The 16,796-nt window shown below is 34.5% G+C and overlaps 1 protein-coding gene across 26 annotated transcripts in view; it reads left to right on the top strand.

Moving 5' to 3' along the window:
• Nucleotides 1-10,662, top strand: part of TRDN (triadin) — a 547,971-nt gene extending 537,309 nt beyond the window's left edge. For 22 of the 26 annotated variants that reach the window (XM_056818706.1, XM_056818721.1, XM_056818719.1 and 19 more), the window contains 2 exons: nt 975-1,080; nt 4,061-10,662. In XM_056818706.1, the coding sequence (XP_056674684.1) occupies nt 975-1,080; nt 4,061-4,160 (206 nt within the window). In that variant the 3' untranslated portion in view covers nt 4,161-10,662. The remainder of the gene's footprint in view (nt 1-974; nt 1,081-4,060) is intronic. The other 4 variants (XM_056818716.1, XM_056818715.1, XM_056818708.1 and 1 more) reach the window with 1 other exon arrangement.
• The last annotated feature ends 6,134 nt before the right edge of the window (nt 10,663-16,796 follow it).

Below are 16,796 nucleotides of genomic sequence, written 5' to 3'. Positions count from 1 at the left end.
TACTTTTAAGTTTTGTAAATAATTATTGGTACTCTTCTCATAGAGTTACTTTACATTAACATTCTATATACTTATGAGTTTTGTAAACATTTAAAAGGAAACCTAGGATATGGCCTATTCATTAATATACTAGTAAGTAACCATATGTTACAAGTTCATAAAATGTTATAAAGTCCCAAATCAGCTTAAATTCACAACCTCCCTTCATCAAAGACTGTGTATTCAAGCTGCCTTGGGATCATATGATTTTGAGCACAGGTTCCATTGTAACTTGAGTGGTGAGAGTACAGAAACCATCTTGCTAGGATACCTTCCTCCCTAACACCCTTAAAACCAACAAAAATGAAAAAAAGGAGATTTAAACTAATCCCTCATTGTATATGACCAGAGTGAAGTTGGGGATGGAAGCTGAGGGTAGAAAGAAGGGAGAGGAAGCTTAATTCTGAGATTTCCCAAAGCTAGGATGGCTTTTGGAATCCAAGGGATGATGGTCTGGTAGAAACAGAATTGTAGAATCTTAAATTTGGAAGAATCCTCTGAGGTCATATTGTCCAGCTTATCCCTGCCGGGGAATAAAACATTTCCAGGCATTGTTCATACAATCTCTGCTTATTTCCCATTGATGGGAAATGAACTAAACAATAGTCAATAAACATTTATTGAAGCACCTGCTATGTGCTAGGCACTGCTGTGTGCTACATAGTGAGAGGTACAAGTACAAAAAAGAAAAACAATCCCTGGCTTCAAGGAGTTTATAATCTAGAGAAATAATCTGGTGTACCCTAGTTTGGAAGGAAGCTCATTCTGCTTTTGGACAAATCCCAGGGTCAAGAAATATTTTGAAAGATGTTGGAATAAGAAGCAGCAATATAGACCAAATGTATCACACTCCCATTCTAGTGAAGAGTACCAGATTGAGTAGTGATTAGGAAATCCAGTGGGAAACCACAGTGGGTCATATTTTTATATCCTAGGTGAGCTATGGATGTCTCAGGAGAGAAGAGGAGAGAGAGAGACAGACAGAGACAGAGACAGACAGAGAGAGGACGAGATTCTAACCAGGAAAAAGCATTTAACCAGGTATGCAGGGCCTTCCAGCATGGGTGCTGGGCTAGGGGAAACTAGAACTATTTACCTACCAAAAGCAGGAGCAGGAGCAAGCTCACATTGACCCTCAGCCCTCAGAGCAGATTCAGTGAGATTTATTGCGGAGGTCTTCAGCTACATATCAAGGCAAAAAGCATAGTTGTGGAACCTGACCAAATTGAACCATCTACCAGAGCTCTAATCAGAGGCAAGGCTACAGTTGTTTTACTCAGAACCAGACTGGAGTATGAAGCCTGAAAAACTCAAATCAGGAGAGCAACAACTAGATTATGCTCTATTTTAGACTACTTAAAGTCGATGAAAATAATTTAACAGCCAATGCCTGGAAAAAAGTAACAGAAAGATAAGACAGATTAAGTCTAAATATGATCCCCATATTTTCTCCAAAAGTATACAGAGCCTGGTTCTACTGCAAAATCCTAATTCAGAAATCGGGGCAGCAAAAAGGAATAAACAAAAAACATACAGATGATAGAGGACTATTATGGAGATGGAGATTCAAAAGAAACAAACTCAGAAAGAGAAAAGGATTTTACCACATGTAGAAACACTTCAATGGAAAACACAATTTGGCTATAAAGTCAATAAGAATTAGTAGAAGAAATAAAGAAGAGTTTTAAAACAATAAGTTGCACCTATCTCACAGGGTTGATATGAAGATGGAATGAAATAAAATATGTATAGTATTCTATAATCTTATCATGCTATATAAATGCTATTTATAGAAAAGGAAATATGACTTCTAGAGAAAATAATTAGAAAATAAATAAGAACTCTTAAGAAAAGACTAGGAAACAGAAGTAGGTGCTGGAAATAAGATGTCTTGCATTTCATACTTATTAGTTGTTTACTAATACCTTTAAGGACCACTGCTGGACAAGCTGCTAAAAGAAAGACTTCCTGAAAATTTGAATGAACTAAGCAGAAGTTAATTACTCCATGAGACAATAAGAAATATTTTTAAAAGTCAAAAGACTGAAAAAATGGAAGAAAATATAAACTATTGAATATTGAATGCATTTGACCTGAAACACAGGTCAAAGAGAAAAAGAAATATTCCAGATACCATATTTCAAGAAATCATGAATGAAAACCTCCCAACCCTATTAGAATCAGAAAACAAAATGAAATAGAATAAACCATTCACCTCCTAAAATAAACACTGAAATAAACTCTCCCAGTAACATATCCAGAAATTTTAAATCAAAAAGAAATCTTTGCAAGTAGCCTGAAAGAAGTTTTTCTTAGGATCATATCTTTAGAAATGGAAGAGATCCTTGAGATTATGACCCTCTTCATCGCCTTTTTTTCCCACCACTCTTACAATTGAAAAAACCCAGTGAGTTTAAGTGAATGGTACCAGATTAAATATGTAGTAGTAAGTGGCAGAGCCATGAGTTTAGCCCAGGTCCTCTGACCCCAAATTTCACACTTTCCACTGTACCACATTGCTTTTCACCAGGTTCTCTTTGTTTATTTCTGCTATTGCCACTCATTGCTCTGAGTTCTGCCAAAGACCAAAAAAAGCAAAGCCAGTGTCTTCTTGTAGTTTTAATGGGCTTGAAGCCCAACAACAGCTATCATTACCCTTTTACATTCCCCTAACCATATCTTTTCCTGACACAGTTTTCTGTAGATACCAAATTATATGGTTTAAATTCCCTTCAGATTGCTGGACTTTCCTGGCACACATGCCTTTTAATTGTTTACTAATACATTATGGATGATTGCTGGACAAGCTGCTAATTATCTCACTCTGCCTCTCACCCAAGAGAGAAGTCCTCTAGAGGAGCTGTGATGGAAACATAACCATTCCCTGCTTATCTTGTCCTCCTCAAACAATAAATCAAGAAACATCTATTAAGCACCCACTATGTGCCAGGAACTATGTTAAGCCACCCAGACTTTATTTTCTATCTGTGATCATATTCCCCATCTCCTTCTTACCTTAGACTCCCTTGCTAGCCCAACTCTCACCCTTATATTTTGGTAGTTTGCATGTCAACACCTGGTTTGGAGCAAGAATGCTTCTACCTAGTCAGCAGGTTTTATTGTGGGGAAAATTCATTCCTCAACTCAGGATAAACATAACTTCTCTCCATAGACACTTGTCCAACTGGCAACAGAGATACGTTTCAGCTATATCAACCTAATCATAAATGGGGCATTTATATACCATTTTATATATTTACATTTTTTCCATATTCCATGTTCTTGAACAAGTTAAAAATTCATGTAGCATTTAAAAAAATTTATAAGATGCTTTACCTAGACTGTCTCCTTTGTGTCTGCTATCCAGATTGTGAGGCTGACCATGCAGATATTTCTTTTTACAATGAAATATGTTCTCAGAAGATAAGTGACTTCCCATGATCACACAACTGAGAAACATAGCTGAGGATGGTTTTGTTTCCTATTCCAAGTTCATTAAGTTATTCAGTATATAAATATACATATATTTATATATACATGTTATGTATATATATATTTATTTGGTATATATATGTGTATATATTAATTTACTCAGTATATATGTATATATATTTATTCAGTATATATATTGTGTATATATATTTATTCAAAAAAAAAATATATATATATATATATATATTCTCCTCCTCTTTCTCATAGCCCAAACAATATAAGTATGTCTATTCTGGAAAATCCAGAGTCTAACACAACTCAGATCTTCGCTCATTTTGAATCTTGTACTAATTCCCAAAGCTGATTACAGCATTTGAAGAAGTTAATTTTCTCTCCACATTTGGTGCTGGCAGGCTTTAAAGTCTGATATTATATAAGTGTTCTCATTGAAAGCAAGAGATTTCTGTCCATTTCTTTAAACCCTGTACTTTGGCTTTTAAAAGCTAAACCTCTTTACTTTAACTGTTCTTTTATGTTATGGTCTAAATTAATAGCTTCATATAACAAAACTGGGTATTCTTTCCTACAGGTCCCATCAGTTTCTTCCAGTGTTACTATTTGGATGGGTACACTGGGTACGGGTTCCACTTCCCTGTTACCCCAGCCCATCATCATCATGGGAGCTCTAGTCATCCAAAGTCACCAGGATTTAAACATCAACGACAATAGGCATGCATGTATGGTCCTATAATCTTGTAAGATTCTGAATGTTAGATCTTTCCGTGTGATATGCCAGATACTGGCAGTGTAACCCATAGGGTCACTTGTATTTGCAAACATTTTCGTTCCCCACCTGGTACTATGAAAGAATGTGGACAAATTGACTGAAAAAATTAGGCATACTGAAAACACCTTATGTCAAGACTGATGCTCAAGGAGCTTCAGTCAAATTGTGTGTTTTTTTTTTTATTGTCATGTGCATTTAATTACCTGTACAATTCCACTTTCTTTTTCTTAGAGTACAGCTTTTTCTGTTATATGGACAATTTTTCAATCCTGTGTAAACTTAAGCTTTGAGTTACCCAGTAAGTTGGAACTAAATAGCTAACCTTGTTTACACATATTTGTATTTAAAACTATTGATAACAGAACCAGGCCATCTTTACTACGCCATTTTGTTTAAGATTCTTATAGACCTTTTTCAGTGCTCAAAGAAAATGAGGAATATGCCATATAATACAATCCAACAAACATTTATTATATACCTATTGTATACTGTGAGCATTATGCTAGGTACATGGGATACAGAGACAAATATGAAGCAGTCCATGCCCTTAAAAGGTATACATTCTACTATCTAATAAGCCCATCTATATTTTAAATTATGTCATATTCACCAATAGCACTACACAGTTCATTTGGACCCTCCTTGTGAATTATTTGTTTCCTAATTTTAGGAAAACAAAATGTGGCTTTTACAGATAGTTCTAGACAGTATTACATAGGGGGGAAATGCCAGCTGAAAGAAACTTCACAGTAATCACTGAGAATAGGTAATATATCAGCAAAAATTTCCCTTCACTTTGATAAATCCTTTCAGAGGAGTTGGAGGAATTTGTTCTCTCAAAGTGGAAATACTTGAATGTCAACAAAGATGGAGGAAGGCACTTCAGATGTAAGTGCTGCTCCTAGAGCATTTTATTTATTTTTTTCAAGACAGTCAATCATCAGTTCTAGGGAAAAGGATAACGTAACTTTGAAGAGTGTTTCACTAGAAATGGGATGTTGATGGTTGTGCTCCCATTTGGCCTCCCTAGAGCTGTGAATACCAATGTTTCTTGACCACATTTCTCCATGGATTCTAAAATCCATATATCTGTGACCTTCCTAACACTTAAGGTTGTTATCTGATTTATGACAAAGTAACTCTGAAAATAGAGTTATTCTTGTTACAACAACATTATTTCAAAGGTTTAAGGCAACCAGAAGTAACACTAGCTTTAGCAAACCATTGACTTTCATGGGATCCAGATGATTATGGTCCTGGAGGTCAGGAAACTAAAGAGTAGTTTATAAATCAAGTCACTAAGCAAGTGTCTTATTCATTGCCATTAATAATTATTCTATGAATAATAATTTTAAGCCAAATGATAAAACGTTCACACACTAAATGTTACTATTACAACTAATCAATCTTGATTGCACTCCTTATAGTAGGACCCAGATTAGATCAGTTGAAAACTAAATTGACCTTCACATTAAAGAGTAGCTAGTTCCTCTAAGGTAGAGTTGAAGTATGTGGATGGGATAGTGTGTGATGTTTACTCTGTAAACACCTCTGCCATACCTCTTTCATGTATGAATAGAAATTTAGAGCTAATTTTATAGTACTTTGAATTCGAAGACTTAATAAGATAACATGAACTAGTGGATAAAGAGCTGTAGTGGATCCCAGGGTACTAGGATTCTCTTTTCGATGCTATCTAAGATAAATCACAGGATCTTCCTAACTCATTTCCCCATCTATAAAATGAGGAATAAAAAGTTTTGCCATAGTATTTTCACAGAGAGGTTAAAGTGAATATGCTAAAGGACTGGCCAAGGAGTTTGATTATTTCAAAGAAGAACTCAATGTAATAACAATTTAAAATACTACCTTTTTTTAAAAAAACGAAAATGGATATTCTCCAATTATTTTTTTTTCTATGTTGCCCTTCTAGTTCTTTCATTCTTACCCTGGGATACAAATGTATTTTTAAAAGTAGACTAACATCTAGTTCATATGACTAGAGTTTTGATGAATGAATAGATGAAGAAGAATGTATTAAGTAATTTCTATGTGTAAAGCATTGAATTAAGGGCTATAGACAAATAGAAAAGTAAGGCCGCTTCTGCTTTCAAGGAGCTCAATTCAAAAGGAACAGAGAAAACGTGAAAGGTTTCAGCTGCAAGTTGGACGGAAAGATCACCTGAATATAAGCAAAACAAATTTAATGAAAAGACTACACTGGACACAAGATTTATAATAAATCAAAAGTACCTCTACCAATCATATTTAATTTTTCCTAATCAAAGCTATTATATTTAAATTATTTTTGACAAAATAAATTACAAAGTCATCTATTGATATACTTTCTTCAAAAAGATTTTCCTACTCCTTTTCAACCATGTTTATACATTATAAAAAATAGGATAAATCTATAACTACTTAAGAGTCTGCATTCCTAATAGATCAGTCATAACTCATATCACTTTGACCTTGAGGATATAAAGGTTTAAAATTGAATTATGTCTCCATCATTGCTCAAGTGATATGTTCATCCTACTTGCTCCTTAGAATAACAAGATAGGTCCTAAAGAAAATCATGCTCCATTCTTCACCTTTAAAACTTTTGTTTCCCTTAAATGCCACAAATCAAATTTACTTGAGAAAACAAGAGTTTCTTGCCTTCGCTGAGATTATTATATTCAGAAAAGCTTAGACTATAGAATGTTAGAAAATATATGGAGTTTAGAGCTATTATATATGAATGCTATTAAACCTTATTTTACAGATTGGAAATTTGTCAAGATTGTCAAATGATTTCCCCTCCCCCACTTAGATAACTAATTAATTATAAAATTCAAACTAGAATTCAGATTTTTTGACTCTGTCCCATACTTTTTTTTTACTATATTGATTCATTTAATTAAGTGAATGTTTATTAAATATATATTCTGTAAAAGACAGTTGAAAACCTGGCTGATTTTGCACTATGCTTATAGATATGTTTTATGTGTGCATTATCAGTAATATTTTATTCTAAGAATTTTAACTGCAATTTGTTAGAGCTGAAAAGATCCTTAGCTATTATATAGGCTGTAATCATTCTACAGAAAAGAAATCTATGGAACAGAGAGGGAAAGTGAATTGTTAAAGGTTGCAAAGCTAAAGAGATTATATGCCAAAAGAAGTGATATTATGCCATTCTGTTGTTTTGATATTATTTGCTATTCCTTGTGATTTCTAACCTGATTGAACCTTCACCACTCAGACAGTATTCATAAATAATGGACTTGGAGAAGTACCTTCTTTCTAACTTCTAGAGAGCCTTTGTTCTTGTTGCTCTGCCTACGATCATGATGTAATATATTTTAAACTAACCATTTTTTTCTCTGAAAGAAACTTCAGTTTAGTCATTGAAGAACAAGAAGTGAAGTTTGTTCATCTATATAAAATTATTGACAGAATAAATAGTAGTGGCAGAGATGGATCCTATAAGATACATGGATTAAGAGAGAAGACAACACATTTTCATAAAAAGATACACCCCAAACAGACCCAGTCTAAAATAATAATAAACAAGGAATATAAACAATGGCAAATGGCATGGGAATTACTTGCATGCTAAGTGATAATTACAACATATTCTAACATATGTTAACAGGCACAACCTGTGTTTTGTTTCCATAAAGCTGGTAGATTAGCAAAGCATTCCCTAAAATGAAGTGCTACTGTGCCATGTTAAGCAATATGCATAGCTCATTCTTTCAGCACATTTTATTCAAAAACCTGGTTGTCTGTATTGGCTTTTGTACTGCCAAGGCTAAATCATTGAATAACTTGTCATCAAGTTATGATGGCAGCATTTAAAAATACTTGCATCATTTTTATTGATACACAAAACCCATGTAAACAAATAAACACAGGCTGTTCTTTCCAGGTCTACATTTTTGGAGCAATGATTTGGAACTGAAGAGGGGGAAAAGAGCTAAGTCTTAAGTGTTACCTTAGCAGCTTGTCTAAAGCCCTTTCTCCATACTGTTACAGGATTTCTTTAGTCTACAAAAGATGGGATATGCAGCCAAATCACTTCCCAGGGTCCATTGCTCTTCTCTCAAATCATTCTAAATTTAGTCAGCAATTACTATTTGGGTTCTGTTGACATAGCATGAAGGGTCAACAAGAGGAGACCAGAAACTCATTAGGAACCCAACAGAACAATTAGGAATTGATCACTGATGAAAATTCACAGTTTCACTAGGGGGAAGAAAAGTGCTGGTAGTACCCTTCCTACATAGACACAATAAATCAGCAGTAGCAGCAGCACCACATTCATCAAACCACTGAAACAGAAACCAGAATAGAGCTTTACAACCCAGTTTTTTGAAAATAAAGTTAGACCTGAATGGCCATTTGAGCTGGGAGAGTGTCTCACTTACCCCCAGGGTTCAGCATGGCATTTGGAGATTCTTTGCAATGGCTGACAGGTCAGTGCCCAGAAGTTTCAGCAATACTTCAGTCTAATGCCTGGCTATATCATTCACACTATTCTGAAGTTTCCTGTCAAAGAATACTCCTTGTATGTGAATCACATATCCATTTTCTCCCATTTTGCCCAATCCAAAAGAAGCCCCCTTCCCCACCAGGTAAAAGTAATTGAAGGTATGTTTCTGTTAGGAAACGTGTATGAAAATATGTGGGAGTTGAAAAAATATAAATGGAAGCAAGTAGATTTCATTGCAATAATGTTGCATGCCAAATGTATTCTATGTCCTCACATCTAGTGTTAGATCCACATACCCATGTTAAAAACATTGTCTGCCAAAATGTTTCCTTTGATACTGAAACCGCAATTAATCAATTCCTCATCTTGGTTTCATTGATTCTTTTTTTAAAAACCCTTAACTTCTGCCTTGGTATCAATTCCAAGATACAAGAGTGGCAAGGGCTAGGTAATTGGGGTTAAAGTTATTTGCCTGGGATTGCATATCTAGGAAGTATCTGAGGCCAGATTTGAACCCAAATCCTCTTGATTCCAGGCCTGACACTCTATCCACTCTGCTACCTAGCTGCCCTGTTTCATTAATTCTTGAAAAGCCAAGCATAATGATAACTGAGATGTTTGAGTAAAATGCATAGTTCAATTGAAAGTGTTAAAAATGACTACACAAATTATTGGACTCAGTTCCTTTTACTGAGCACACTAGTCATAACTTTTTTTTTTGGTTGTAAATGAATGTTTGGGGTTCCATTTCACCCCCAGACTCATCATTTCATCTGTGTAGGGAATCTCTGATATAAAAAATTCCTATACATGTACAGATGATCAGTTCAGAGTTTTAGACAGTTACTTGAGAGTACTGAGAGTTTAAGTGCTTATGCCCATGATCATATAGTTAATATGTATCTGAGGCAGTACTTGAACCCAGTTCCATCCTCCTGACTCTACTCTGCCTCATAACAAAATGAGTTATTGTATTTAAATGATCAACATTTCCACATACATATAGAAACTGCCAGAGCAGAGAAGGCAAAAGAAAAATTATAATTTTAACATTTTAATTCCAGAAATGCCGAAAGAATGAACACTTTGACTTCATAATTAGGCATTGGAATAATAGAAATTGGAGAACTATTTCAGACCTCAGGAAATAATGCCTACATTTAATCTCATCGTGGTGCTGCATGACAGAGTTTAAAGACATCAAAGTGTCATGATTCATACCATTAACACCTCCAGCTTTCCAGCAGCACCTTTGATATGATATAACCTCATTTGAACAGAAATGACAATGGTCTTAGCTCATCTTTGTTCAAAAGCATTTTTGACTAAGAGTGCTGAGAAATCCCATTCACATTCATTTTATTCAGGTTTGTTGAAGCCTGGATCTCCATGCCTAGTGAGGTGTACTTTTAGAATAAGGGTGCTTAATAGGATTTAGAGTGCATAACTAGCTTAAAAGCTATACAAATAGTACAGGCCCTCACAAAAACTTATTGTGATTTATTTCAGGGGGGTACTTTGAGCTCATCCTCTTGAAAAACGCTGTTAAGAGTGTGATTACAGTAAGCAGGGCATGAGCTACTACCTACCCCTTAGTTTATTTGATTGTTTGGAGTTGTTTTTGCCTCATTAGAGAAGTCTTAGTGTGTTGTGCTGTACCCAGATTCTCAAACAGTGTACAAATAAAGCAGAATTCATGGCATTTTTTTTAAAGGAAAAATTTTAGGAGTAATATGAAAAGCTTAGTTTCTATTTGTCATGAAATGCAAAAAGAATCTTAGGAGCCCATTCAGACTATTTCATTTCCAAGGGTTATTGAGCCTGCAGCTCAATATATGTTCCTTGTCTTTTTAGTTTTTCTCTTGTTATCTTTCTGTCAGAAGATTGTCAACCATTTTAAATAAATAACATCATTTCAAATCAAGTTGTTGTATTTCTTTCCTTCAATTAAGACATTGGCATTTATAGATTTATTGATGTTTCCATAATTTCCAATAAGACATTAATGCTCCACATTTAAGATGAAGGAATTAGCAACTGATTCTGTGCCTCCTCCCACACACATGCACAAACGTGAGCACACCCGAATTTGCCATAAAATTGGGGTACGGAATGAATATTGGTGTATATTTTCTGAGATTGGTATCAATACACTTTGACACAAACATGGTTCCATGAGCACATTAATGTGAGTTTTCTCTCCATCTTTACAGATTGTAACCCATCCCTGTAACTTTATCTGCCTAACTCTTGTCTCAATCCTCTTTTCATGCCTCCCAGAGGGAAGTCCTTGCAAAATGATGGTGATATCCCTTTGAATCTCTTGACATTGCCACCGTATCAATGGAATATGCATGTTTTATCCAATATCTCTAATTTTCACTACATTATCATGCTGCTATCTTATAGAGTCATTTATCACTTGGTTGGTATCTTTTATACCACTCCTCACTATACTACTTCATTTAGCAATCTCATTAGTTCCCATGGATTTAATTATCATCTCTATACAGATGATTCTCAAATCCTTTCATCAAGCCCTAACCTCTTTGATGACCTGCTATAGTATCTTCATCTGCTTTTTGGACATTCAGTAGTCTAAACAAAAATGCCTTTCCCCCTCCTCAAATTCTGCTCTTTTTTTCAAACTTCCTATTACTATTAAGGAAAACACCATTCTGTCTCTCTAGCCAAGTGTTGTCTGTGACCCCTTATTCTATCTCACACCCTATATTTAATGCCTTACTTTCAAAAGATCTCTCAGATAAGATTCTCTCCTCTGATACTAACACCGCCCCAGAGACAATTCTTTCTTATATATTATTCTATATACATACATATACATTTATACATGTAATTCTGAAAGAAATCCATATTCAAAAGAAACATCCAGAGTAATTTTAATATGCTGTACTATGTTTTCTCTCTTTCAATTCCTGACATAGCTTTACAAGGACCTGCCTCCCATCCCCTCAAAAAAAAATTCTCCATGTGAGAGGAGAAGAATGGATACTTAGTAAGACCATAGCTATGGCCCCCAGCACAGAGAGGAGACCTTTGCCTTCTTTTACCCCCTCATCCATGTGTCCAGCCAGTAAGATGTCTGTCAGTCCTCCAGTGTCCTGGCCTCCTCCCTCCATTGGTGTGTTGCCCCCTTACTTCCTACCTCATTTCCCTGGTATTTGCAGGTGACCCAAGGTAACTGAAATCCCAACAAAAGCATCAATGAAGGGGAAAGAGAGGACCAAAGTAGTAGGTACTTAATAAATACTAGTTGCCTGACTCAATGACTTCCCTGAACAATTCTTCAATGGTGATATGTTGTAGATTACTTATACACACTCTGGATTTCTCCAATGCCTTTTGGTCTTTGTTATATGCATGATACTTTTATGTATATTGTTATAATGATTTCTTTTAATAATCAAAACATTTTTGGACAAAGGTTACATTGTGCAGTTGTAGGCTTGAAGAGAAAAACAACATGTTTTATTACTTACTCTAGTCACACATTAAGTAGGAAAACCCAAATTGGAAATAAGACTAATTTTTCACTCTCTCCACCCAGTCAAGGCTACTTTCTCAGATAAAACTTATTTCGGTAAAGTTGGAAGATTAAGGGATATTTTTCAAGTTCATAGCGGTTTTCTGGTTCTAGCTCAGAAGACTTTACTGATACTTATTATAATGTGTAAATGGCAACCAGGAGAGGGAGGAATTAGATGCATATCAAGGTCTCTAAAAGCAAACCAAACTGGTCACTGAGAACACCAGGAATTTGTACATTGCACTCTCTAACTTTTTCAATTAAAGTTGGTGTTTCTTTTCAGCAAAAGATTTGATTTCATTTACAGGCTCATACTAAGATAAAAAACAAATGGGATCAAAATATAGCCTTTAGATCCTTTAAAAATAATATTAACAATTTATTCTGAAGGTAGTCCATCACTGAACTGAGCTTATATATAACAATAGTATTTTAAATAGAAATGAGGACACTAAATCAAATCATATATAAAGGTCCATATGGACCACATATTGACTTCATTTTAAAATGTGTTATTATTTTTATTTGTGTTAAACATATCCCAATTATATTAAGATGCACTCAGGAAGCATGTGGTCTGAGGGCCTCATGTTTAACACCTTTGCTCTTTAATACAAATGCTCCCCTGACACAGAAGTAAAATAAATATGGCCCTGCATTTCATTATAAAAACAAAACAAAAACATAATTCCTGCTATAACTCACAAAGTCCAGGCACTAGACTCCGACTCCTTAGCTACCCACTCAGTCTTAGTCATGTTAATTAAATGCAAAATGATAATATTCTTGGTTTTCTAGTTTTTTATTCCTCAGAAAGTTGGCAAACTAAATGAGAGACAGAGGGGTTAATTAGAGAGAGTTAGGTGCTAGGTCAGGCAAATTGGAGATCAAAAAGAGTACAAGTCCAAAGGCGGAATGGAATTAAGATTGGAACTGATAATCCTCATTGATGCAGGCAATTAAGTAGGTGGAGCAAAATCATAGGTGCTACCCCAAAGTGACAGAATAAGTAGAGATGTACAAAGCAATCATTATTAAGGTGAGAATTAGCAAAGAATGGGTAACCCAAAATTTCAAATATAACTTGTGTCTTTTCGAGGAATAAGAAATATGATATTAAACAAAATTTGTGACAAATTGTCTTAACTGTGTCCTAGGGATTGTGGCAAAGAGCCTCAGAATCAGATGGATTTGACCTTGACATTAAGTGGCCACAGACACGTCTTTGTTTTCTCTATAAAATGGGGATAATGACATTTGCATTAGCCACCTCAAAGTGTTTGGAAGAAAGGCTTCATAAATTATATAAATATGAGCTGTCAGTATAATTTTTTTCTTCCCTAAAGGCCCAAAAAAGGCTCCATTGTGGTGTAGAAATGATCCTGAATTTTCAAAGACTTTCACAAAGGAGATATTATAATTTTGGAAAAGTTTCAAATATGGGCTTTATAGTAGAATCTGTTATCAGAAGTTTATCCTAGTTATATTTGGGAAAGTCCATCACAAGAAAATTAGACCTTAGGTGATTATTTTGCTTTGTAGACCCCAATAATCTACTGAGATATTGAGGAAGGATTTACATTTGAATCAATGTTAGAGCTCCCACACAGAAAGAGGACTGTTTGGAACCTCAAATTATTTCCATACTTCTATGAGGTCTATAATCTCATTGATATGAGTATTCAATTTATTAGTAAATATGTACTGAAAGCTTATAATGTTAAAGATGCTGGTTAGACAAAGCCAAAAAGTCTTCAAAGAGTTTATATTTCATTTTATCTGTCGGTGCAAATTACAACCATTCATGACCTTTACTCTTCAGCAAGTCTTTATATATCCTCATATAAATCCTTTACAAAACTCCTCTGGATGAGTCTTCTTTCAGGTCCCTTGATACTGTTTGGGGAGCAACAAAATGTATGTGTCTCCCATAATTTAACTTACTTACATGATTATTCACTTTTCTTTCTGGTTATACATCTATCTAATGACATCATTTACGCCACTGACTAGTAATATATTGCATCTTAGTCATGTCTACCATATTCCTCTTCCATATTCTTTGAATAACCCTAAATTTTGAACCCTCAGAGACCATAATATTCTTTGACTAATAACCATATAACATCTCTCATAGAATATTGCTGCTTAAATGATAGGTTCTTCTTTCAGAAATATATTTAGAGGTATTAAAAGTACTGTACAATTTTGCAAAATCAGTCCAACCTGATTTCTTAATCCTTTTCAATTGTGGACCCAGCTCATTATCAATTCTATTCTATTCTTAACTATCAATCTATCTGCCTGTATACTTATCTATCATCTATCCTGTCTATCTCTAGCTAGGTAGGTATGCATAGATACATAAAAGTGTATTATATATTTAAATATAGCCATGTAAATAAATGCCTTTATAGAAACAGATGGTGTAGCTCTTCGATTCTGTCCATTCAAATGTATATGAGAACCTAGACATGAATCATTCTTTATCCATTGGATTTTTCCTCCTTATGTGTTTAGTTTAACCAATGTCTTTTTTTTAACTTTAGAAATCCATTTCTAAACAGAATGGGCTAATTCCTACATATAGCGGCTGTGCAGAGCAATCCACCATGACACAGCACTGTTTTTTTCTCCATAATTGGGGGAAGAAAGGGGGAAATATGCAACCTGCTTCTAAATCAAAACCACAGTTTCAGCAGTTGAAAATATTTCACTGTCAATATGGCTCTGGAAGAAATTGTATGTAGTTTTTCCTTTAAAAATTATTTTAAAATATTAAAAAATTCGTAAGACACTAAGTCATTTCATATGTAGATTCTGAGCAGATAGAAACTCAGTTCATACTAAAAAATGTCATAAACAGTTTCAGTATGAAGTATTGGGAGAGGGTATAATATAGGGAGCCCCTGGTTTGATATGGAGAATCATGGCTCCCTTGATCCCAACTCAGCCATAGCTGATGCTTCTTTATGGATAAATGCTGATGTAAATTCGTTTAGTAGTGTACTAGAGGTCAAACAATAATAATGATGCAAGTGGGAACCTATCAAAGACCTCTCATCCATTTGGATTTTGCACTTGATATTAGCAATCATTGAGTCATAACACAAAGTTATAGCTGCTGCTCTTTCAAGGAATTTTGGGTACATGCAGAAGGGAACATTCTACAGAATCACATATTTTGATACTCAACAAACAGAGGTAATGCTCTGCACTTTATTTATCTTTAGTGTTCTGCACTTATTGATAATTTGGATAACTAAGCTGATGTATTTTTGGACTATTTTTTGTGAAAGCCCACATGCTCCTTTATTCCTCAAAGACAGTTAGATGGCAAAGTAGATAGAGCACCAGATGTGGAATCAGAAAGAATCCTTACACACTAGCTTTGTGACTAGAAAAGTCAATTAGCCTTTGTCTGCTTCAGTTTCCTCATCTGTAAAATGGGAATAATAATAGCAACCACTTCCCAGGTTTGTTTTGAGGAAAACGTGAGATAATATTTGGAAACCTATTTGCCATCTTTAATCTTCTATATAAATGCTACCTATTAGCATCAGTAGCAGTACAACTTCAATGTATTAATCTCATAATCTAGTGTAGAATCCTTTAGTTGTTTAAGAAAGTAATTATGTGAGTACTATATCTCTTGGCCAGGGACCTCAATTTTTTCAGTGAAATAAGATACAAATTTCTCAGCTGAGAGAATGGAAAGATAGGGAGATGAAGAAGGATTGAGAGAGATGAAAACATCTGAAAAATATGTATTTAGTGAGCAGACAGTGAGCCAATCAGGAAGGCACAAAATGATTTTCCTTATTTTAGCAAGGGCCCATTTAAGATTAAGTAACATAAATTTTCAATGGATCTCAGCCTGCATGATCAAGTGCAAATGAGCTGATGCCCCACAATGCCCTATAGCCATCATTACCCCAGTTGTTATACTGATTTTAAACACATCCTCTCAGTATATTCATATGAAGAGTAGTTTACTATTTGGTCCTTTGAATAGTTTGTGCATCTTCTCATCAATGTACATGAAGGATTGACTGTTTCTTACACAGCAAATTTTTATTAGTTTTCCTTACACAAATTTCTTTTTTTTTCTTCATTTACCAGACAAACTGTCCATATGCAAAAGGAGCAGATTCTTATACAAGAATTTTAAAAATGAAAATTTCCATTATTTTTAATTGCAGTTTAAAAGAGTCTATATTACAGCTGAAAAACCTTTTCAAGTTTTTGGCTGAAAATCAAATCACTACGTATTGATTCAAATCCATATAATGATTTATAAACTGTAAAGCACTACATAAAGGGTTAGCTACACTTCTTGTTATTCTGTGGGAAAAGATACATATTCCAATTTCCAAATTCACTTACAAATAAGTCTTTGGAATATAGCCTGATCATAAATTGGATCCTGTTTGCATAATCCAGGAATGAGTAAGATATTATAGATGGATTTTAATGATTTGTTAAAATGACAACAAAGATAATATATGTAC

Source organism: Monodelphis domestica, chromosome 2 (genome assembly GCF_027887165.1).
Source record: "Monodelphis domestica isolate mMonDom1 chromosome 2, mMonDom1.pri, whole genome shotgun sequence".
Classification (NCBI taxonomy): domain Eukaryota; kingdom Metazoa; phylum Chordata; class Mammalia; order Didelphimorphia; family Didelphidae; genus Monodelphis; species Monodelphis domestica.
The sequence above is the reverse complement of the archived record's forward strand: the minus strand, read 5'-3'. Positions and strand labels throughout refer to the sequence as shown.